General features: G+C 44.6%; 1 protein-coding gene and 1 pseudogene across 5 annotated transcripts in view; one reads left to right on the forward strand and one right to left on the reverse strand.

The window, feature by feature from the left end:
- Positions 1-23,419, reverse strand: part of LOC140467911 (E3 ubiquitin-protein ligase RNF220-like) — a 162,226-nt gene extending 138,807 nt beyond the window's left edge. For 2 of the 5 annotated variants that reach the window (XM_072563989.1, XM_072563988.1), the window contains exons 1-3: positions 22,748-23,381; positions 19,956-20,050; positions 17,731-18,288 (exon numbers count right to left, since the gene is read on the reverse strand). In XM_072563989.1, coding sequence (XP_072420090.1) covers positions 17,731-18,259 — 529 coding nt within the window. In that variant the 5' untranslated portion in view covers positions 18,260-18,288; positions 19,956-20,050; positions 22,748-23,381. Of the gene's footprint in view, positions 1-17,730; positions 18,289-19,955; positions 20,051-20,938; positions 21,011-22,747 lie in introns of those variants that run through there. The other 3 variants (XM_072563985.1, XM_072563986.1, XM_072563987.1) reach the window with 3 other exon arrangements.
- LOC140467920 (uncharacterized) lies at positions 2,081-11,802 on the forward strand (annotated as a pseudogene).
- Positions 23,420-24,036: the final 617 nt, after the last annotated feature.

Here is a 24,036-nt window from a genome sequence, read left to right on the forward strand (position 1 = left end):
CCATCAAAACACACATCATCACCATCAAAACCCACTTCATCACCATCAAAACCCACACCATCACCATCAAAACTCACACCATCATCATCAAAACCCACATCATCATCATCAAAACCCACACCATCGCCATCAAAACCCACACCATCTCCATCAAAACCCACACCATCTCCACCAAAGCTCATATCTTCACCATCAAATCCCACTTCATCACCATCAAATCCCACTTCATCACCATCAAATCCCACATCATCATCATCAAACCCACACCATTTCCATCAAAGACCATATCTTCACCATCAAAACCAGCATCATCTCCATCAAAACCCACATCATCACCATCAAAACCCATATCTTCACCATCACAACCCACACAATTATCATCAAAACCCACACCATCTCCTTTAAAACCCACACCATCACCATCAAACTCCACATCATCTCCATCAAAACCCGCACCATCTAAACCCACATCATCACCATCAAAACCCACACCATCTCCATCAAAATCCACATCATCATCATCAAATCCCACATCATCTCCATCAAAACCACATCACCTCCATCAAAATCCACACCATCACCATCAAATCCCACATCATCATCATCATCATCAAAACCCACACCATCGCCAACAAAACCCACATCATCATCATCAAAACCCACTTCTTCACCATAAAAACCCAAACCATCATCATCAAAACTCACACCATCATCATAATCAAACTACACATCATCTCCATCAAAACCCACACCATCTCCATCAAAACCCAGACCATCACCATCAGCACCCACATCATCTCCATCAAAACCCACACCATTACCATCAAAACACACATCATCTCCATCAAAACCCACGCCATTACCATCAAAACCCACATCACCATCATCAAAATCCACATCATCACCATCAAAACCCACACCATCTCCATCAAAACCCACATCATCACCATCAAAACCCACACCATCGTCATCAAAACCCACATCACCATCATCAAAATCCACACCATCATCATCAAAACCCACACAATCACCAACAAATCCCACACCATCACCGTCAAATCTAACATCATCATCATCAAAATCCACACCATCTCCATCAAAACCCACATCGTCTCCTTCAAAACCCACACAATCACCATCAAAACCCATTCCATCTCTATCAAATCACACACCATCACCATCAAAACCCACACCATTTCTATCAAATCACACACCATCACCATCAAAACCCACTCCGTCATCATCAAAACCCACATCATCACCATCAAAACTCACACCATCTCCATCAAAACCCACATTATCGTCATCAAAACCCATATCATCATCATCAAAACCCACACCATCACCATCAAAACCCACATCATTATCATCACCATCAAAACCCACATCATCACCATCAAAACCCACATCATCATCTTCAAATCCCATATCATCATTTCCATCAAAACCCACACCATCTCTATCAAAACCCACATCATCATCAAAACCCACATCATCATCATCAAATCCCACACCATCTCCATCAAAACCCACATTATCGTCATCAAAACCCATATCATCATCATCAAAACCCACACCATCGCCATCAAAACCCACACCATCTCCACCAAAGCTCATATCTTCACCATCAAATCCCACTTCATCACCATCAAATCCCACATCATCATCATCACAACCCACACCATTTCCATCAAAGACCATATCTTCACCATCAAAACCAGCATCATCTCCATCAAAACCCACATCATCACCGTCAAAACCCATATCTTCACCATCACAACCCACACAATTATCATTAAAACACATATCATTTCCATCAAAAACCATATCTTCACCATGAAAACCAGCATCATCTCCATCAAAACCCATACCATCACCATCAAAACCCACACCATCTCCGTCAAAACCCACACAATTATCATCAAAACACATATCATCACCGTCAAAATGCATATCTTCACCATCAAAACCCACACCATCACCATCAAAACCCACACCATCTCCATAAAAACCCACATCTTCATCATGAAAACCCACACCATCACCATCAAAACCTACACCATCTCCATCAAAACCCACATCATCATCATCAAAACCAACATCATCTCCATCAAAACCCACATCTTCATCATCAAAACCCACACCATCTCCATCAAAACCCACACCATCTCCATCAAAACCCACACCATCACCATCAAAACCAACATCATCTCCATCAAAACCCACATCATTATCATCAAAACCCACATCATCATCACCATCAAAACCCACACCATCTCCATCAAAACCCACACCATCACCATCAAAACCCACACCATCTCCAACAAAACCCACATCATCTCCATCAAAACCCACATCATCTCCATCAAAACCCACATCATCTCCATCAAAACCCACTTCATCACCATAAAAACCCACACCACCATCATCAAAACCCACACCATCTCCATCATAACCCACACCATCTCCATCAAAACCCACAACATCACCGTCAAATCCCACATTATCATCATCATCAAAACCCACACCATCTCCGTCAAAACACACATCATCTCCATCAAAACCCAAATCATCATCATCAAAACTCACATCATCATCATCAAAACCCACATCATCTCTATCAAATCCCACACCATCACTATCAAAACCCACTCTGTCATCATCAAAACCCGCATCATCACCATCAAAACCCACGCCATCACCATCAAAACCCACACCATCTCCATCAAAACCCACATCATCACCATCACAACCCACACCATCTCCATCATAACCCACACCATCAAACCCACATCATCTCCATCAATACCCACATCATCTCCATCAAAACCCACTTCATTACCATAAAAACCCACACCATCCTCATCAAAACCCACACCATCACCATCAAAACCCACACAATTATCATCAAAACACATATCATCACCGTCAAAATGCATATCATCACCTTCAAAATACATATCTTCACCATCAAAACCCACACCATCACCATCAAAACACACACCATCATCATCAAAACCCACATCATCATCATCAAAATCCACACCATCACCGTCTAATCTCACATCATCATCATCAAAATCCACATCATCTCCATCAAAAGCCACACCATCACCAACGAATCCCACACCATCACCGTCAAATCTAACATCATCATCATCAAAACCCACACCATCTCTATCAAATCACACACCATCACCATCAAAACCCACACCATCTCTATCAAATCACACACCATCACCATCAAAACCCACTCGGTCATCATCAAAACCCACATCATCACCATCAAAACCCACACCATCTCCATCAAAACCCACATCATTATCATCAAAAGCCAGATCATCATCATCAAAGCCCACGCCATCTCCATCAAAACCCACTCTATCTCCATCAAAACCCACACCATCACCATCAAAACCCACACAATTATCATCAAAACACATATCATCGCCGTCAAAATGCATATCATCACCTTCAAAATACATATCTTCACCATCAAAACCCACACCATCACCATCAAAACACACACCATCACCATCAAAACCCACATCATCACCGTCAAATCCCACATCATCATCATCATCAAAACCCACACCATCACCATCAAAACCCACATCATCATCATCAAAACCCACATCATCACCGTCAAATCTCACATCATCATCATCAAAATCCACACCATCACCATCAAATCACACACCATCACCATCAAAACCCACACCATCTCCATCAAAACCCACATCATCACCATCAAAACCCACGCCAACACCATCAAAATCCACACCATCTCCATCAAAACCCACACCATCTCCATCATAACCCACATCATCACCATCAAAACCCACTTCATCACCATAAAAACCCACACCATCTCCATCAAAACCCACGCCATCTCCATCAAAACCCACATCATCACCGTCAAATCACACATCATCATCATCATCAAAACCCACATCATCTCCATCAAAACCCACATCATCTCCATCAAAACCCACACCATCACCATCGAATCCCACACCATCACCGTCAAATCTAACATCATCATCATCAAAACCCACACCATCTCTATCAAATCACACACCATCACCATCAAAACCCACACCATCTCTATCAAATCACACACCATCACCATCAAAACCCACTCGGTCATCATCAAAACCCACATCATCACCATCAAAACCCACACCATCTCCATCAAAACCCACATCATCGCCATCAAAACCCACGCCATCACCATCAAAATCCACACCATCTCCATCAAAACCCACACCATCTCCATCAAAACCCACACCATCTCCGTCAAAACCCACACAATTATCATCAAAACACATATCATCACCGTCAAAATGCATATCATCACCTTCAAAATACATATCTTCACCATCAAAACCCACACCATCACCATCAAAACACACACCATCACCATCAAAACCCATATCATTACCATCAAAACCCTCATCATCACTGTCAAATCCCACATCATCATCATCATCAAAACCCACACCATCTCCATTACAACCCACATCATCATCATCAAAACCCACACCATTACCATCAAAACCCACATCATCACCGTCAAATCTCACATCATCATCATCAAAATCCACACCATCTCCATCAAAACCCACATCGTCTCCTTCAAAACCCACACCATCACCATCAAAACCCACACCATCTCTATCAAATCACACACCATCCCCATCAAAACCCACACCATCTCCATCAAAACCCACATCATCACCATCAAAACCCACGCCAACACCATCAAAATCCACACCATCTCCATCAAAACCCACACCATCTCCATCATAACCTACGACATCATCAAAACCCACATCATCTCCATCAAAACCCACATCACCTCCATCAAAAACCACACCATCACCGTCAAATCCCACATCATCAACCTCATCATCAAAACCCACACCATTTCCAACAAAACCCACATCATCACCATCAAAACCCACTTCATCACCATAAAAACCCACACCATCTCCATCAAAACCCACGCCATCTCCATCAAAACCCACACCATCACCATCAAACCCCACATCATTACCATCAACACCCACATTATCACCGTCAAATCCCACATCATCATCTCCATCAAAACCCACATCATCACCATCAAAACCCACACCATCTCCATCAAAACCCACATCATCTCCATCAAAACCCGCACCATTATCATCAAAACCCACACCATCTCCATCAAAACCCACATCATCTCCATCAAAACCCACACCATCATCATCAAAACCCACACCATCACCATCGAATCCCACACCATCACCGTCAAATCGAACATCATCATCATCAAAATCCACACAATCTCCATCAAAACCCACATCGTCTCCTTCAAAACCCACACCTTCTCCATCAAATCACACACCATCACCATCAAAACCCACACCATCTCTATCAAATCACACACCATCACCATCAAAACCCACTCCGTCATCATCAAAACCCACATCATCACCATCAAAACCCACACCATCGCCATCAAAACCCACATCATCATCAAATCCCACATCATCATCATGAAAACCCACACCATCACCATCAAAACCCACATCATCATCATCAAAACCCACATCATCATCATCAAAACCCACATCATCATCATCAAAACCCGCACCATTTCCATCAAAACCCGCACCATTTCCATCAAAACCCACACCATCTCCAACAAAACCCACATCATCATCATCAAAACCCACATCATCATCATCAAAACCCACATCATCATCATCAAAACCCGCACCATTTCCATCAAAACCCACACCATCTCCAACAAAACCCACACCATCACCATCAAAACCCACATCATCATCATCAAACCCCACATCATCATCATCAAACCCCGTATCATCACCATCAAAACCCACATCATCACCATCACAACCCACACCATCACCAGCAAAACCCACTTCATTTCCATCAAAACCCACTTCATTTTCATCAAAACCCACACCATCTCCAACAAAGCCCATATCTTCACAATCAAATTCCACATCATCACCGTCAAAACCCACACCATCTCTATTAAAACCACATCATCATCAAAACCCCCATCATTATCATCAAATCCCACACCATCTCCATCAAATCCCACACCATCTCCGTCAAAGCCCACACAATTATCATCAAAACACATATCATCACCTTCAAAATGCATATCATCACCTTCAAAATGCATATCTTCACCATCAAAACCCACACGATCACCATCAAAACACACACCATCACCATCAAAACCCACATCATTACCATCAAAACCCACATCATCACCGTCAAATCCCACATCATCATCATCATCAAAACCTACATCATCTCCATCAAAACACACACCATTACCATCAAAACCCACACCATCTCCATCAAAACCCACATCATCACCATCAAAACCCACGCCATCACCATCAAAATCCACACCATCTCCATCAAAACCCACACTATCTCCATCAAAACCCACATCATCACCATCAAAACGCACACCATCTCCATCATAACCCACACCATCAAAGCCCACATCATCTCCATCAAAACCCACATCATATCCATCAAGACCCACACCATCACCGTCAAATCCCACATCGTGATCATCATCATCAAAACCCACACCATCTCCATCAAAACCCGCACCATCTCTATCAAAACCCATATCATCATCATCAAAACCAACACCATCGCCATCAAAACCCACACCATCTCCACCAAAGCTCATATCTTCACCATCAAATCCCACTTCATCACCATCAAATCCCACATCATCATCATCAAAACACACACCATTTCCATCAAAGACCATATCTTCACCATCAAAACCAACATCATCTCCATCAAAACACATATCATCACCGTCAAAACCCATATCTTCACCATCACAACCCACACCATCGCCATCAAAACCCACACCATCTCCATCAAAACCCACACCATCGCCATCAAAACCCACACCATCTCCATCAAAACCCATACCATCACCATCAAAACCCACACCATCTCCATCAAAACCCACACCATCGCCATCAAAACCCACACCATCTCCATCAAAACCCACACCATCACCATCAAAACCCACACCATCACCATCAAAACCCACACCATCTCCATCAAAACCCACACAATTATCATCAAAATACATATCATCACCGTCAAAATGCATATCTTCACCATCAAAACCCACACCATCACCGTCAAATCCCACATCATCATCATCATCAAATCCCACATCACCTCCATCAAAACCCACATCATCTCCATCAAAACCCACGCCATTTCTATCAAAACCCACACCATCACCATCAAAACCCACACCATCTCCATCAAAACTCACTTCATTTTCATCAAAACCCACATCATTATCATCAAAACCCACATCATCATCATCAAAACCCACGCCATCTCCATCAAAACCCACACCATTATCATCAAAACCCATATCTTCACCATCAAATCCTACACCATCACCATCAAAACCCACATCATCATCATCAAAATCAAAATCATCATCATCATCAAAACCCACACCATCTCCATCAAAACTCACTTCATTTTCATCAAAACCCACACCATCATCATCAAAACCCACACCATCTCCATCAACCCCACATCTTCATCATCAAAACCCAAACCATCTCCATCAAACCCACATCATCATCATCAAAACCCACACCATCATCATCGAAACCCAAACCATCTCCATCAAAATCCACTTCATTTTTATCAAAACCCACACAATCTCCATCAAAACCCACATCATCATCAAAACCCACACCATCATCATCAAAATCCACTTCAATTCCATCAAAACCCACTTCATTTTCATCAAAACCCACATCATCACCATCAAAACCCACATCATCATCAATACCCACATCATCTCCATCAAACCCACATTATCACCATTAAAACCTACATCACCTCAATCTCAAATTCACATCATCAAAATAGCACTCTGGCTCAGTGTTCAGCACAGCTGCCACACAGGTACTCAGGTTCAACTTCAGCCTCGGGTAACCCCTGTCTATGGGGAGTTTGCACATTCTCCCTCTGCTTGCGTGGGTTTCTTTTGGGTGCTCTGGTTTCTTCCCACAGTCCAAAAATGTCCAGGTTCGGCGAATTGGCCATGCTAAATTGCCCATAGTGTTCAGGGATGTGTAGGTTAGATGCATTCGTCAGGGGTAAATGTAAAGTAATGGGTTTAGAGGAATGAGTCTGGGTGGGTTACCCTTCAAAGGGTTGTTGTGGAGTTGTTGGGCCAAATGGCCTGTTTCCACACTGTAGGGGTTCTATGAAAATCCAAGCAGACTAGGCAGTTCCAATTACCAACACTTCTTCTGTTGGATGGTGACACAGACAGACCAGGACATTGTGAAGATAGTGATAAGGAGACTGTTCTTTTCCAATCCATGCTGGAATATTGGTCATTGATCAAGGTGATCACATTGAACCACAATTTCAGTGTCAGGGATATCAGAGCTATCAGCAACTTTCATATCCCAAGGTCTGTTTCTGCACTTCGAGAAACAGACACTCTGAACTCTTAGGAAATGACTTGAAGTATACATGTTTGGTGTTTCCCTGGGAAATATTCACCCATCAACATCTGGCTTTGCCAATGGCGAAATCTTGCTATGAACACTGATTGCCTCCAGATGTTCGGCTGCATCTCAACTATACTTCAACTTTGAACTGCTTTGGGATGCTTTGAGATTGTGAGAGTCGCTAGAGGAATACAAAATGTTTATTTGCAAGAAATGGTTGGGACTTGGTCATCAATAAATGATGTTACCTTTCACTGCTGCTCTGATTTCACTGAAATGTTATCCCTCACCCATTCCAACTGGCTTCAGTAAAGTCATAGAGAGGTACAACATGGAAACAGACCCTTCAGTCTAACTCGTCCATGCCAACCAGATATCTTAAATGAATCTAGTCCTGTTTGCTAGCATTTAGTCCATATCCTTCTAAACCCTTCCTATTCATATACCCATCCAAATGTTGTAATTGTACCAGCCTGTGGCAGCTCATTCCATACATGTACCACCTTCTGCTTGAAAACATTGCCCCTTAGGTCCCCTTTAAATCTTTTGCCTCTCACGTGAATCTATGCCCTCAATGTTTGGACTTGTCTATCTACCCTATCCATGCCCCTCATGATTTTATAAACCTCTATAAGGTCAGCCTCCAACGCTCCAGGGAAAACAGCCCCAGCCTATTCAGCCTCTCCCTGCAGCTCAAACCCTCCAACCCGGGCCACATCCTTGTGAATCCTTTCCGCACCCTCTCAAGTTTAACACAGGCCATGTGCAGAAAATCCGACCAATGTTCCCACTCCTGTGGACCTTGAATGGCGATGCCTGTCACAGTCGCATAGCCTGCTGACAGGCACTAACCAGGCAGTGAGAGCCCGTGGTCCCGCAGCAGAATGCAGCGTCAGAAAATGAGGCAGAGGGATCGTATTTCTGTTTGTTTCTGTGGCGATGCTGTTAATTGTCTGCCCTTGTTTGCATTTGGTTTAAGTCAGATTTAAAAGGAAGTTCACAATGGGTCGATCCGAAGCAGCTGGGACCTGTTTTTTTTATTTTTTTTTAAAAAACGGCCCCGATTCTTGACAATTCCTGTAAAGCCCCCACCTCCACCCCTGCAAGTATCTGTTTCATTGGGTCTGTGTGACTTGTAAAATCGATCAACCCATCTGCTATTAAGTCACTGGAATCTCCGCAGGAGAGAAAGGGACTTGAAAAGGGTTCAGAGAGAAGACAGCTGGTTGCATTACAAAAACGACTATTTGAAAGGATTGCCTTCAATAAGCCACCAGAACCTCTTTCAATTGTCTGTTTGCCTTTGAATGGCCTCAATTAGTCACAGATCATTGACTTCTGCTTAGAGACATGTTAAACCTGTACTCTGTATGCCCTGGGATTAATCACACTGGATTGTTCCTACCCCCCACACACAGTTTAACTATCCCGATGCCATCTTCACCTCCATCTTTGCACTTTTCTGTTTTAATTCCTTTGCTCCCTCTCTGTCCCCTTCCTTCTGCAAACTTTAACATTGTAGTTCCATGGTTTATTATCTCCTACTTTCAACCTCCCTGTCTTATTGGTTGCGGTCTTCATTCTTTTTTGATATAAATTTAAGTAGAAAACGTTAAATTACAAAGTGCTCAATATTATGAGGTACAGGGCTCTTGTGGTGCAGTGATAGTGTCCTTACCTCGAGGCCAGAGGATCTTGGTTCAATTCCCACCTGCCCACTATGTGTTTGAGTCATCTAGGTCAACAACATTGAAAAATAAAGGGACTGCTTCACTCAGTTGGCTGGATGGCTAGCTTACAATATAAAGTAATGTGAATGGTGTGGGTTCAATTCCCACATTGGCTGAGATTACCATAAAGGTCTTCCCTCTCCCCTTGCCTGAGACAGGGTGACCTCTGGTGCCAGCATTTAACTGTCATCCTTAATTGCCTTTGAGATTTAGATTTTATTGTCGTATGCTTTCCTTTATTGGTCAGAGTATTGAGTACAGGAGTTGGGAGGTCATGTTGCAGCTGGATAGGACATTGGTTGGGCCACTGTTGGAATATTGTGTCTCCTTCCTATCGGAAAGATGCTGTGAAACTTGAAAGGGTTCAGAAAAGATTTACAAGGATGTTGCCAGGGTTGGAGGGTTTGAGCTATGGGGAGAGGCTGAACAGGCTGGGGCTGTTTTCCCTGGAGTGTCGGAGGCTGAGGGGTGACCTTATAGAGGTTTATAAAATCATGAGGGGCATGGATAGGATAAATAGACAAGGTCTTTTCCCTGGAGTCAGGGAGTCCAGAACTAGAGGGCATAGGTTTAGGGTGAGAGGGGAAAGATATAAAAGAGACTTAAGGAGCAATATTTTCACACAGAGGGTGGTACGTGTATGGAATGAGCTGCCAGAGGAATGGTGGTGGCTGGTACAATTACAGCATTTAAAAGGCATCTGGATGGGTATATGAATAGGAAGGGTTTGGAAAGATATAGGCCGGGTGCTGGCAGGTGTGACTAGATTGGGTTGGGATATCTGGTCGGCATGGACGGGTTGGACTGAAGGGTCTGTTTCCATGCTGTACATCTCTATGACTCATGACTCTATGTCCCAAAGCACTTAATAGCACTTTTCCAAGGGTATTTTACGCTATGGTGTAGGAGGATTCTAACTCAGGAAAGAGTAGAGAGGGGCCTGACCAAGCTGCATTTTTTAAAACATTAAACACTTGAGGTTAAGAGCAATTGTATTTTACACAACGCTGTACCTCAAATGGCTGACAAAGTGATAACAAAAATAATCCAATAGTCTCTGAAACAAAGGCATTTTAGAAATGTAATTTGTTATCTCATCAAATAGCCAATGGGAGCGTTAGAGCTCTAACAAGAGTTACAATAAACTGTTTGCCCCTGACCTTTAACTTTTCCTGTTCTTCACTAATTGGTGTAAGACAATTAAGAAGCAAATCAATTCAAGGCATGAAAGTCTTTTTAGGATAACAATTTTTTTTAAAATGCCCGACATGCATAATTAGAAACTAGCCAACAAATTGTGCACATCCGAAGGATTTGTGAGGACGTACCTTTGTTTGTGGCTTATTAGTTGACTGTGAAGCAATTACTCCCTTGTTTTAATTGTGTTAAGCCCCTTTAGATGGGAATACAAAATTTAAACACGGATCCCTCCCACCTCTCAAGATTGATGCTAAAAATTGACCTGTTTCAGGAGAAGTGAAGGTGAAAATGATGGAGCCACTGTGCGTATGGGTGAATGAAAAACCATCCAGTGATCCAAGAACAAAAGGATCCAACGGTACTTAGGGAAGAATCAAAATATCAATCAGGAACAGAGTAAGGCATTAAAATAATCAACATGCATTTTACCGCGAGCAGCTCATCTCCTCCCTATCATCCGGCCCACCCTGCTACCAGGTGGCCATTACAATGCACCTCCCCCACCCTCTCGTCTCTCAGCACCAGCCTTTATTCCCATCAGAGAAAGAAAATGAACAAACAGAAGGACAAAGAGGGTGTGAAAGTGGCTGGAGTCAGGGCTGACAGCAGCAATATGAGGAATCCTGCTGCTCATACTGACCTCCAACACGTCAAACTCCTGCTCTTTACCTCGTGCTGCCCAGCAACTCTGGCCTGGGTGGCCAATTGTCGCATGGTATGCAGGAACAGAGAGAGGCCGCTCAGCCCTTCAGGAGTGCCTGCCTGACCCATTAGGTCACAGCCAATCTGTGCCCTATCTCCATCTACCCACCTTCACTTCATCACCCTCTTAGAATCGTAGGGCAGAAAAGGCCCTTCAGCCCATTGGGCCTGAACCTATTCTAGTCCCACTTTCCAGCACTTGGCCTAAAGCTTTGAAATTTATAGAATTTCCAGTCCTCACTCAAGTATTTCATTCACGGAGTGAGGGCCTAACTGGCGAGGCCCAGAATTTATTATCCAACCCCTTCCCCCCAAAGGGCAGTCAAGAGTCCACTACATTGCTGTGAGTCTGGAGCCCCGTGGAGCCCAGACCAAGTAAGGATGGCTGGTTCCTTCCCGAAAGGACATTAAACCCATGGGGTTTTTTTTTCGACAATTGACAATGGATTCATGGTCATCATTAGACTCTGAATTCCAGATTCTGAATTCAAGTTCCACCATATGCCGTGGCTGGATTCGAACCTCTGGATGAACAGTCCAGTGATAAAACCACGAGGTCAGCACCTTCCCTAAGTGAGAATTACCCACCTCAACTACTCCCCTAGGCAGTGAAAAATTGTTTTTCCTCAAATCTCCTCTCAAATGTCACCATACAATTATGCCCTGTTGTTAACGACCCTTCAACTAAGGGCAACAGCTGTTTCCCACCACCCTGTCCACACCCCACATAATCTCATACACCTCAATCAGAGCCCTCACACCATAAGACCATAAGATATAGGAGCAAAATCAGGCTATTCAGCCCATTCAAGGTGCTCCACCACTCAATCATGGCTCATATGTTTCTTAACCACTTTCCCCTGCCTTCTCCCTGTAACCCTTCATCCCCTTACTAATCAAGGGCCTATCAACTCTGTCTCAAGCACACTCAGTGACTTGGCCTCCACAGCTCTCTGCGACAATGAGTCCCACAGTCACCACCCTCAGCTCAGTTCTAAAGGGTCGTCCCTTCACTCTGAGGCGGTGCCCTCGGGTCCTGGTCACTTCTACGAGTGGAAAAGCCTTCTCCCCTTCCACACTATCCAGGCCTCTCAGTATTCTGTACGTTTCCAACAGACCTCTCCCCACCCCCCCCCCCCCCCCCACCCCCATTCTTCTAAACTCCATCAAGTAAAGACCCAGAGTCCTCAACCTCTCATCATATGAGAAACCCTTCACCCTCAAGATCTTTCTTGTAAACCTCTTCTGGATCCTTCCATTGCCAGCTTATCCTTCCTTAGACACGGGGCCCAAAACTGTTCACAATTTTCCAATTGCGGTCTGGCCAGAGCCGCGGCGGTACATCTTTGCTCATATATTGTAGTCCTATTGAAAGGAATGTTAACATTGCATTGGCCTTCTTAACCTCCAACTGAACCTACATGTTAACCTTCACAGAATCCTGAATTAGGAACCCTAAGTCCTTTTGTGCTTCAGATGTCTGAAGCCTTTCCCCATTTAATAAATAGTCTATACCTGTATTCTTCCTGCCAAAGTGCCTTACCTCACACTTTCCCACATTGTATTCCAACTGTTATCTCCTTGCCCACTCTCCTAGCCTGCCCAAGACCTTCTGCAGCCGCCTGCTTCCTCCTCACTAACTGTCCCTTCATCTATCTTTGTGTCACCTCCAAACCTCTCGGCCTTTTCTACTCTAAAGGGGTGACACGGTGGCTCAATGGTTAGCACTGCTGCCTCACAGCGCCAGGGACCCAGGTTTGATCCCAATCTCGGGCAAATGTTTGCGTGAAGTTTGCACATTCTCCCCATGTCTGTGAGGATTTTCCCCCGGGTGCTCCGATTTCCTCCCACAGTCCAAAAACGCGCAAGTTAGGGTGGATTGGCCATGCTAAATTGTCCATAGTGTTCAGGGATGTGTAGATTAGGTGCATTAGTCAGGGGTAAATGTAGAGACATAGGGTAGGGGAGTGGGTCTGGGTGGGATAATCTTCAGACGGTCAGTGTGGACTTGTTGGGCCGAAGGGCCTATTTCCACACTGTAGGGATTCTATGAAAACAACCTGAGCTTATCCAGCCTCGCTTCATTGCAAAACTGTTCTAGCTCAGGTAACACCCAGGGGAATCCTCCTTATCTTACTGAATAAATGCCTATGGATTTCAGTTTTCAAATGTTCAGTTGAACAGCTACATTTCCCTCCTGTGCACCCCCTCCCCCAGCCCCCACCACAGCTGTTCACATTCCCACTGCCATCTTGATGAAAAGCTGATGACATCATATCCCTGATGATGACATCATATCCCTGAGGGGAAGTGAGGGCTGCAGATGCTGGAGATCAGAGTCGCGGGTATGGTGCTGGAAAAGCACAGCAGGTCAGGCAGCATCTGAGGAGCAGGCTGCCTGAAACATCGAGTTTCCTGCTCCTCGGATGCTGCCTGACCTGCTGTGCTTTTCCAGCGCCACACTCTTGACGCATCATCCCTGATTGGCCAAACTCAAAGCACCCTCAATGTCTAAATTGTAGTAAATTATGTATTTGCATTCCCTTTGTCCCTTTACCTCACTTAGGTTCTTATTTTCGATGTGATCTCAATCGATATCTGTCCATCACCATCAATGCTGATTCCACTCACAATCAGGGAGAGGTCTTTTTCATTAATCTGCCCAGGTATGTTAATACACACCTCTGGAGCAGGTGGGACTTGAACCCAGTTCTTCTGACACTTACTGACCCCCATGGACAGCACGGTGGCTCAGTGGTTAGGAGCCTGGGTTCGATTCCAGCCTCAGGCAACTGTCTGTGTGGAGTTTGCACATTCTCTCTGTGTCTGTGTGCGTTTCCTCTGTAATTGCCTGTAGCATCCAGGGATGTGCAGGTTAAATGGAGTGGCCATGGGAAATGCAAGGGTACAGGGGTAGGGTGTGAGATGGTCTTCAGAGGGTTGGTGTGGACTGGATGGGCTGAATGGCCTGCTTCCACATTGTGGGAATTCTATGATTGGGCATTTTCCTCTGACAACAGGAAACTAAAACCATTAGGGGCCACTTCTAACAAACTGGATTGTCCATTAAAACCTGGTGCTCCCTTGATCAGACAGCTTATTCAAATATCTATAAAAACAGCACTTCACTGGCTTCTACCTGTGAGTAAACTGCAAATTACTTTACCTCTGACAGACCAATCCTACAACTGAATTTCTTTTTAAAAAGTGATTTAGCGTTACTAAACCATCTCACTGATCTCTGGAATATCATGGACTTCAATTGAAGAGACTTCAGGTGCAAAGTTAACTTCACGGCCAAGAGTTTGTGAACTTAAGATGGAGAATATGGGGTCTGAAAATCAGACAAGTCGCACCAGCAGCCTAAGAGTGGGCCCACCTTTGACAGCAATCATCCGCATGGGCCCAGCCCTTCGATACAGAGCTTACATCCTGAAAGGCAACCCACAGAGAGACAGGAACCCAGTCAGTCACTGCTCTCACCGCCAATTAACAACATCACAGGCTTACATGAGAACAACCCACCCCCAACAAAACAGGGCCTCATTTCACACTTTAACACAATCCGTGTCCGATCTGGACGGGACAAAAGAATTTCAATGATGAGGAGCTCGCCTGTAGGTCTGACACAGGGATGAGGCTCAGAGTCTCCTTTCTGTCACTGCCATGAATATTTCTTAACTCTTTCATTGCAGTGAGATCCCAGCCCTTCAGTTCCTGGTTTCAAAACCTCAAAACTGTGAGGAAAAATCAAACAGGAAGTCTAGACTGACTACGCAAACCTTATAAAATCCTTTCTCTTTCACAAAAGCAGTGGAAATATACATATAAACTTGTATAAATACGTAGAAATATCAACAAATCCAATTGAAAAACAACCCAGATGAAGATTAACATTCAGGTAACTAATTTCAACACATCCCTGGGTGCCAGCAAGTAAGGAGGTAAAGAAAGCGATCATACATTTATATAGCATCATTAAGGTGAGAGGGGAAAGATTTAAAAAGACCCTGAGGGGCAACTTTTTCACACAGAGGGTGGTACATGTATGGAATGAGCTGCCAGAGGAAGCTTGAGGCTGGTACAATTACAACATTCCTAATTCTCATTCCTGATGGAGGGCTTTGGCCCAAAATGTCGATTTTCCTGCTGCTCGGATGCTGTGTTTTTCTAGCAACACATCCTCAACAATTACAACATTTAAAAAGGCATCTGGATGGGTATATGAATAGGAAAGATTTGGAGGGATATGGGCCGGGTGCTGGCAGGTGGGACTAGATTGGGTTAGGATATCTGGTCGGCATGGACGGGTTGGACCGAATGGTTTGTTTTCATGCTGTATATCTTTATGATTCTATCACAACCCCAGGGTATTCCCTTAATAATTAATCGAATACTTCTGAAGTGTAATCACCGTTGTGATGTCGGTAACAGAGCTGCCGAGCTTACACACCCAGCCAAGTCGATTCAATGGCCAGATGACATGTTTTCGTGATGTTGGTTGAAGGACAAGAACAGTCCAGAGAGACTCCAGGTTTTTTTCAAACAGTGCAATTGGATCTTCAGTGTCCACCGGTGACAGTGCAGCACTCCCTCCATATTACTCATGAAGTGCTCACATCCCTGAAGTGGTCAACTCTTCCTGAACGTTTCACCTCATTACCTCCTGCCTCACTGGTGCACTCTGGGTTTCTACCGTGTCACTATGACCCATCGGCAAATGACGTTTATCCCCACAAAGAAAGTTCAGGTTCCCTTCTTTGTTCAGGGTAGGGTGGGGAGGGTTAGATCTTCGCTAGGTTGGAAGCCTGCAGAGGATTGCCTCCACAATAGCAACCTTCATTTCAGCTCAGTCAATCTAACCCAGTCAGCTAAGGTGGGGAATGGAGGGGGAGCAGTTCATTGCGAAAGGACTGTGGCATGTGCGAAATTGAACATTTCCCCCACACTCTACGATCTGTTCCCCGGGACGCCCACCCAGACAAACATCGACCGCGCCTGGAGGTGAAAGATGCTCTTTGGTCTGCCCGAAACCTTGTTGGTCTTCCAGTCTTGACCTCCAATCAGATGTTGCAGTCTGGCACACTCCAAGAGCCAGGACTACATGCTGAAGGACACACTCAAGTCAAGGCACAGTGGGGAAAGATCACCATCTGAGGTCTGCCTGCTGAAGGTTAAATGGGGATCCGTTCAGTTACCAGATCCTCCCAGTACCTCAGGTACAGGTAGATAGTTCCTTGTACCTAGCACAATTAATTAGATCAGTTGTAACTATCGAGAAAGTCAAATGCCAGTATTTGCTTTCTTCTCTATAACTAAAAACTATATAGATCTGAACTGCTTTCATAACTGTGCATTACATAAAGATTTCCTTTTTTTCAAAGAATAAAGTATATTTTGAATAAAAAAAGGGAAATTTTCTTCAGCCCCACCTCATCATAAATGGGGTGCAGTATCCCCAGCTCCAATTCGAACCCTCAATTCCCTGACAGTACCATTTTCTTAGAACCAAATTACAAATAAAGCAGTGAATACTTGTCGCTTACTTTTATTGCTACCTTGCTGGGGGTTCTTCCACAGAACGTGAGAGCTGGAGGTGCTCCCTGCTCCTCTGGCTGGGTCACGTTTTGTAGTTGCCAGGGAGCCGCTGGAAAGGTCAGCCTGGTATTTTTTGAAGTCTCGGTCTGAGGCGAGGTACCTGATTTGTGGAGGCTCCACGCTCGGAGGCTGCTTCAGTCTCTTTGAGGTGAGGTAGGCAGGCCGGTAACGCTCCATCTCCTGAAAAGGTGAGAAGGACTGAATGGCGCCATATCCCAGCATGCCAAACTGTGGGTGCAGGTGGAGGAGCGGGACCGGGTACTCCACGTTGGACCGTTCAGCTTGATGATACATGGGTGCCAACGTGTAGGTGGGGCCCAGGAAAGGAACCTGGGCTTTCTCCATGGTGACTGGCACCGTGAAGGTTCGGGGCTGCTGGCAGAGTGTGGTGGTACCTCTGGTACTTTCTGTCGTAGATGCCAGCACCATCAACGTCGGGGGCGTTAATGAGTTCAGCAGCCCGGGTGAGTTTTCCATCTTGGATTCCTCTCAGTCCTCGGAATTTCCTGGGAATAATAATCCAGCGTTAACAGTTGTGCAAGGTTCCCTGTTTCTTATCCCAGAATGTTTGGTCAATCCCCTCTGTCAGTGTATTTGTTTATTTCGAGGGTTTGCTCCCAGGTGGGACATGAACAGTACAGCACGGGGACAGGCCCTTTGGCCCATCAGGTCTGTGCCAAGTGCGATTCCACTCTAAACTTATCTCACTTGCCTGCATTTGATCTGTATCTATCTATTCCCTGACTATTCATGTGTCTGTCTGAATGTCTCTTAAGTATTGCTTTGGTGTCGACTTCTCCTGCCTCCCCGATAGTGAGTTTCAGACATCTACAATCCTCTGTGTTAACATTTTCCTTCTTTAACATTTTTCACCTCACACCTGAAACCTGTGCCCCCTAGTATTTGATATTTACATCCTGGGAGAGAAACTCCATTATCCACATGTCTCATAATTTTATATAATTCTGTTAGGTCGCCTCTCAGATTTCGAAGCTCGAGCAAAAATAATCCAAGTTTGTCCAACCTCTCCTTATAGCTCATTCACTCCAATCCAGGCACATCCTGGTAAACCTCTTCTGATCTCTCCAAAACCTGCACATCCCTCCTATAGTGTGGTGATCAGAAACTTCACACAATACTCTATATGGGGCCTGACTTAAATTTTATACAGAGGTAAAAACAATGACTGCAGAAGCTGGAAGCCAGATTCTGGATTAGTGGTGCTGGAAGAGCACAGGAGTTCAGGCAGCATCCAAGAAGCTTCGAAATTGACGTTTCGGGCAAAAGCCCTACGTCAGGATGAAGGACTTTTACCCGAAACGTCGATTTCGAAGCTCCTTGGATGCTGCCTGAACTGCTGTGCTCTTCCAGCACCACTAATCCAGAATTAAATTTTACACAGCTGACTTGCTAAATTTTATATTCAATGCCTCGATAGATGAAGGCAAGCATGCCATGAGCCTTACGTACCACCTCATCCACTTATGATGCCTCTATCAGGGAGCTATGGACTTGCCCCAAGATCCTCTATAGATAAATGCTCCTAAGGGTCCTGCCACTTACTGTATACTTTCCCTTGTATTTGACCTCCCAAAATGCATCACCTCACACTTGTCCAGATTAAACTCCATCGGCCATTTCTCTGCCAACTTTCCAACGAATCTATATCCTGCAGTATCCTTTGATAACCTTGCTCACTCAGCACAACTTCACCAATTTTCATGCCACATTCAACCATACTAATTGGACCACCAACATTGTCAACCCAATCATTTATATATACTGCAAGTAACAGAGGTTCTTTGTGGAACACCACTGGTCACAGACCTCCCATCAGAAAACCCTCTGCACTACCCTGTGACCAAGCCAGTTCTGTATCGAACTTGCCAACCCACCCATGGATTCCATGTGATTTGCTCATCTGGACCAACCTGTCATGAGGGATCTTGTCAAATGCTTTAGAAAAGTCTGTGTAGACAACATCCACTGCCTTACTCTCATCAATCATCTTCGTCACTTCCTCAAAATGCTCAATCAAATTTGTGAGACAAGACCTGCCCCTCATGAAGCCATGCAGACTTTCCCTAATCCATCCATTCTGTTCCAAGTTCAAGTAAATCCTGTCCCAAAGAATCTTCCCTCATAACCTTCCAACCACTGATATAAAGCTCACCAGCTTGTGGTTTCCAAGATGATCTCCGTTGTTGTCTTAAACAAAGGAATATCATTGACTATTATCCAGTCTTCTGGGACCTCCCTTGTGATCACCTAAAGAGGACATAAAGATCTTTGTCAGAACCTCAGCAATCTCCACCCTAGCCTCTATCAGTATCCTGGGTCCAATCTCATCAGATTTGTCAATTTAATGTTTTTAAAGACACCCAAGACTCCCTCCTGCTTAATGTTGGCCCTCCTTAAAGTATCAAACAACCCCTCTCTAATCTTACCATCATCTGTGTCTTTCGCTTTGGTGAAAACCCACACAAAGTACTCATAAAGCCACCTCCTTCAACTCCACACATAAAGCCCTGCCTTTGTTCTTGAGTGAACCTACCCCTTCCCTAGTTACCTTTTGTTCCCAATATAGATATAAATGCCTCGGGATTCTCCTTAATACAACATGCCAAGGACATTTCATGGTCACCTTCTCGCCTCTTAATTTACTTTTTAAATTTCTTTTCTGCTTCCTTTAAACACCTCAAGTTTTCTGTTAGATTTCTGTTTCCTAAACCTTACCCATGCTTCCTTTCTCTATTTAACTAAACTTACATTTCTCGTCATCCCGAATCTTGCCATCCTTATCTTTCACCCTCACAGGAACATGCTGGTCCACATGTCAACTGGCTCTTAACAGAGTCCCATTTGTCAGATATGGGTTTACCTTCAAACTGCTGCCCCTCGTCCAATTGTTTCCAGCTCCTGCCTAATACTGTTGTAATTAGCCTTCCCCCATTTTAGCACTTTCACCTCAGGACCAGTTTTACCCATTTCTGTAACTATCTCAAAACCTGCAGATTTATGATCACTGTTCCCAAAACGGTCCCCCACTGAAACTTTAATCTCATTCCCCAATACAAGATCAAAATGTTCTTAATGTCCACCTTCCATATGAATACTGCAGATATTTTTAATCAACTAATTGGGAGACATTATTACCTTTGGAGAAGGTGGGACTTGAATCCAAGCTTCCTGTCTCAGAGGTAGGGACACTATCTCTGCACCGCAAGAGCCCTCTCTGTTGGACCTCCTCTGCTGTGTGGGATCCCCAGTATTCAGGGTGCCAAGGAGGTAAGAACACAAAAGCATTGGAACAGAAGGAGGCCATTCAGCCCCCTCACCCCAGCCTGTCCTGCCATTCAGTGTGATCATGGTTCATGTCCAACATAACTTTCCATATCCACTTCAATCCTATACTCCTTTAATATCTTTGGCGAATAAGATAAATATATCCACCTCAAATAGAAAGTCAACTGATTTAGCATCAACTATGCTTTGTAGAAGGCAGTTCCAGCCTTTAACGGCCTTACTCCAGTTCTATTGCTTGTTTGAAATGACCCTTCCCCCCCACCAATCACCTAAAACTCCTCAACTCCGGCCTGATGGCTCCCTGCCTGATTGTTAGTGCTGCCCGTCTCCGTGGTGATCCGCAGCCAATGAGAACAAATTCCAGTGTGGCAGTTCACGCAGGAAAGGTCCGTGCAGTGGATCCACTAGGACCCTTCACATGGCCCTGAGGGCAAGGTCTCTATAAAGCAGTGGCAAGAATAAGATGCCCCACCGTTTTATCAAACTCTTTTTTTTCTATCACCTGGGGCTTTCTCACAGGAATACACCTGACGCCAGATTCACTTGATAATATCTCTATAATCTTGTCAGATATCGGAGCTCCGAGGACAGAGACGAGACAAAGGCTTCCCTAGAAATGGGTTAAGCATGATCACCTGATGGGGCTGTAGTCACTACTTTGGAGAATTTTGGGACTTATTTCAAGGTTTCTGGGCTAATCAGGCTGTCATTAGATTAGATCCCCTACAGTGTGGGAGTAAGTCCACACCGACCATCCAAAGAGTAACCCACCCAGCCCCATTTCCCTCTGACTAATGCACCTGACACTTTCGATAATTTAGCACAGCCAATTCACCTTAACCTGTACGTCTTTGGACTGTGGGAGGAAACCCACGCAGACACGGGGAGAACGTGCAAACACCACACAGATGGTCGCCTGAGGCAGGAACCGAACCCGGGACCCTGGCGCTGTGAGGCAGCAGTGCTAACCACTGAGCCACCGTGCCGCCCTCATCTATGCAGAATGGACTATTTCCCAAATCTGCTGTTAGGTTCTGCTGTTTGCACCTATCAGTCCTGTCACTGTGACTTGGTTAAGTATGTTAAACCAGAGAACAATCTGAATTAAACTAATTCATCTCTGTGTCGCACCAAAACAGTCAGATTGCTTCTAGTTTAAATCACTCAACACCATCAGCGACAAACCTCATCCTATTATCAGCCCCCTCACAACCTTAGCCCAGGTTTGAAATGATGAGATTTCATTCTGTTGTTAGATTTGTCAGAAATGATGTGAATATTTTCACAAAGCCAGTCTGATACTTCACTGAGGGAGCCCAGTGTCAGCACTGTCTAATATGTGTGAATCAGCTAGAACACATTACCTTCACTAAACCATCAGTACCGACAAGGAGAGTATTCACTGCAAGAATATTGAATTCATGTTCCTGGGACTAACAGCACCATCACATTTACAAATTACTGTAAGTTTCACCTCCCTCTCACTACCCAAATCATTTCAATTTAATCCCTTGGTCAGTAGACACCTCTCTTTAATGTCACGTTAGTTGCAGCTCAGTTGACAACAGACCCTCTTTGACTAATGTTCAATAACAAAGTCCCACCACTTTGATCGTTTCCAACCTTATAAAGTTAATAAAAGCAACAAAGGCACTCTACCTTCAGCCTCCTTCCACAAGTTGAAGCCCACAGGACTATATTCCGACTGCTAATTCCCTGGGATGTGCTGAGGAGATGTCACTGAGCAGGATCTGAAGGCACAGAGAGAGAGAGAGAGAGAGCAGCCAGCAGCAGCATAGACTCACCCCAGCCCAGCCCAGCCCAGCCCACCCTCAGAGCAGCTGGATCCCAGCCTCAGCTCAGCTGGACAGCAGTGGACACAGCACACACACACACACACACACAGAGGACCCTGCTTTGTTCAGTGTCTCCTTGCAGCCAGCTCTTCTCTCTGTTTGTCCAGTAAATGCAAGACAAATTCTTCCTCCCTCTCTGCCTCCTGACTCCTGCACTTATTCTGCTGCAGAGTTTGATTCTATTTGCCTTTGTTTTCTGGCTTGTACTTGTTGCAAACGCACTTTCTCTCCTCACTGTTACATTCTCACTCTCTCTCTCACTCCTTCCAGTTCCCTTTTTTGCCTGTCTTTCACTTTCTATCTCTATTTTCCTGTCTCTCTCTCACTCACTTGCTGTTTGTGCTGTCTTTCTCTTTCCTTTTCTCTCTGTTTCACTTCTCTCTTACCCCCACCTTTCCCCACACTCTCCTTCACTCCGCCAGTACCAGTTAGTGATGCTTTTCTCTGTATTTCCTTGGAATGGTGAATGAGGTTTGTTTAAATTTCTGAGGGTGGGACTAACTCCTGGTTTCACACTCTGATCTACTGGCCATTGGCTGTCAGTCAGTGATTTAGCCCTGTCAATCAGAGACTCTCAGTTTTCCTGAGATGCTGCAGCCCATATCATTAGTGACCTTTTCATTGCTCGATTGTGGGCTCACCCCCTGACAAACGATAAATCCACCAGAAATCTTATTTCCTTCTGCCCCTACTAGAAATCTCCTTTCAGAAATCCCAAACCTTTTTCCCTCAACCTCAAATCTCACCAGGAATCATTGAATCAAGATGGTGTCGACTCTCTATCGAGCAATTTAACCAGTCCACTCAAACCAATCAGAATGCTTCAATTCCAGGCAAAATCATCTCCAACGCAATCCAAGATCTCACCTCAAAGATCTACCCTCTTTCTAGTCTCTGAAATCTCAGCTCGGGTCAAGAGGGAAAGGGTTAACAACAGAAATGTAACCCTTTCATTCTGTTGGGGGCAGAAAGGACAGCAGATGCTGGAAGTCAGTCAAACGATGCAGAGCTGGAAAAGCACGGCAGGTCAGACAGCATCTGAGGAAGCAGGAAAATCAATGTTTCAAGCCAAAATGTTGACTCTCCTGCTAC

This window comes from Chiloscyllium punctatum, chromosome 46, assembly GCF_047496795.1.
Source record: "Chiloscyllium punctatum isolate Juve2018m chromosome 46, sChiPun1.3, whole genome shotgun sequence".
Classification (NCBI taxonomy): Eukaryota; Metazoa; Chordata; class Chondrichthyes; order Orectolobiformes; family Hemiscylliidae; genus Chiloscyllium; species Chiloscyllium punctatum.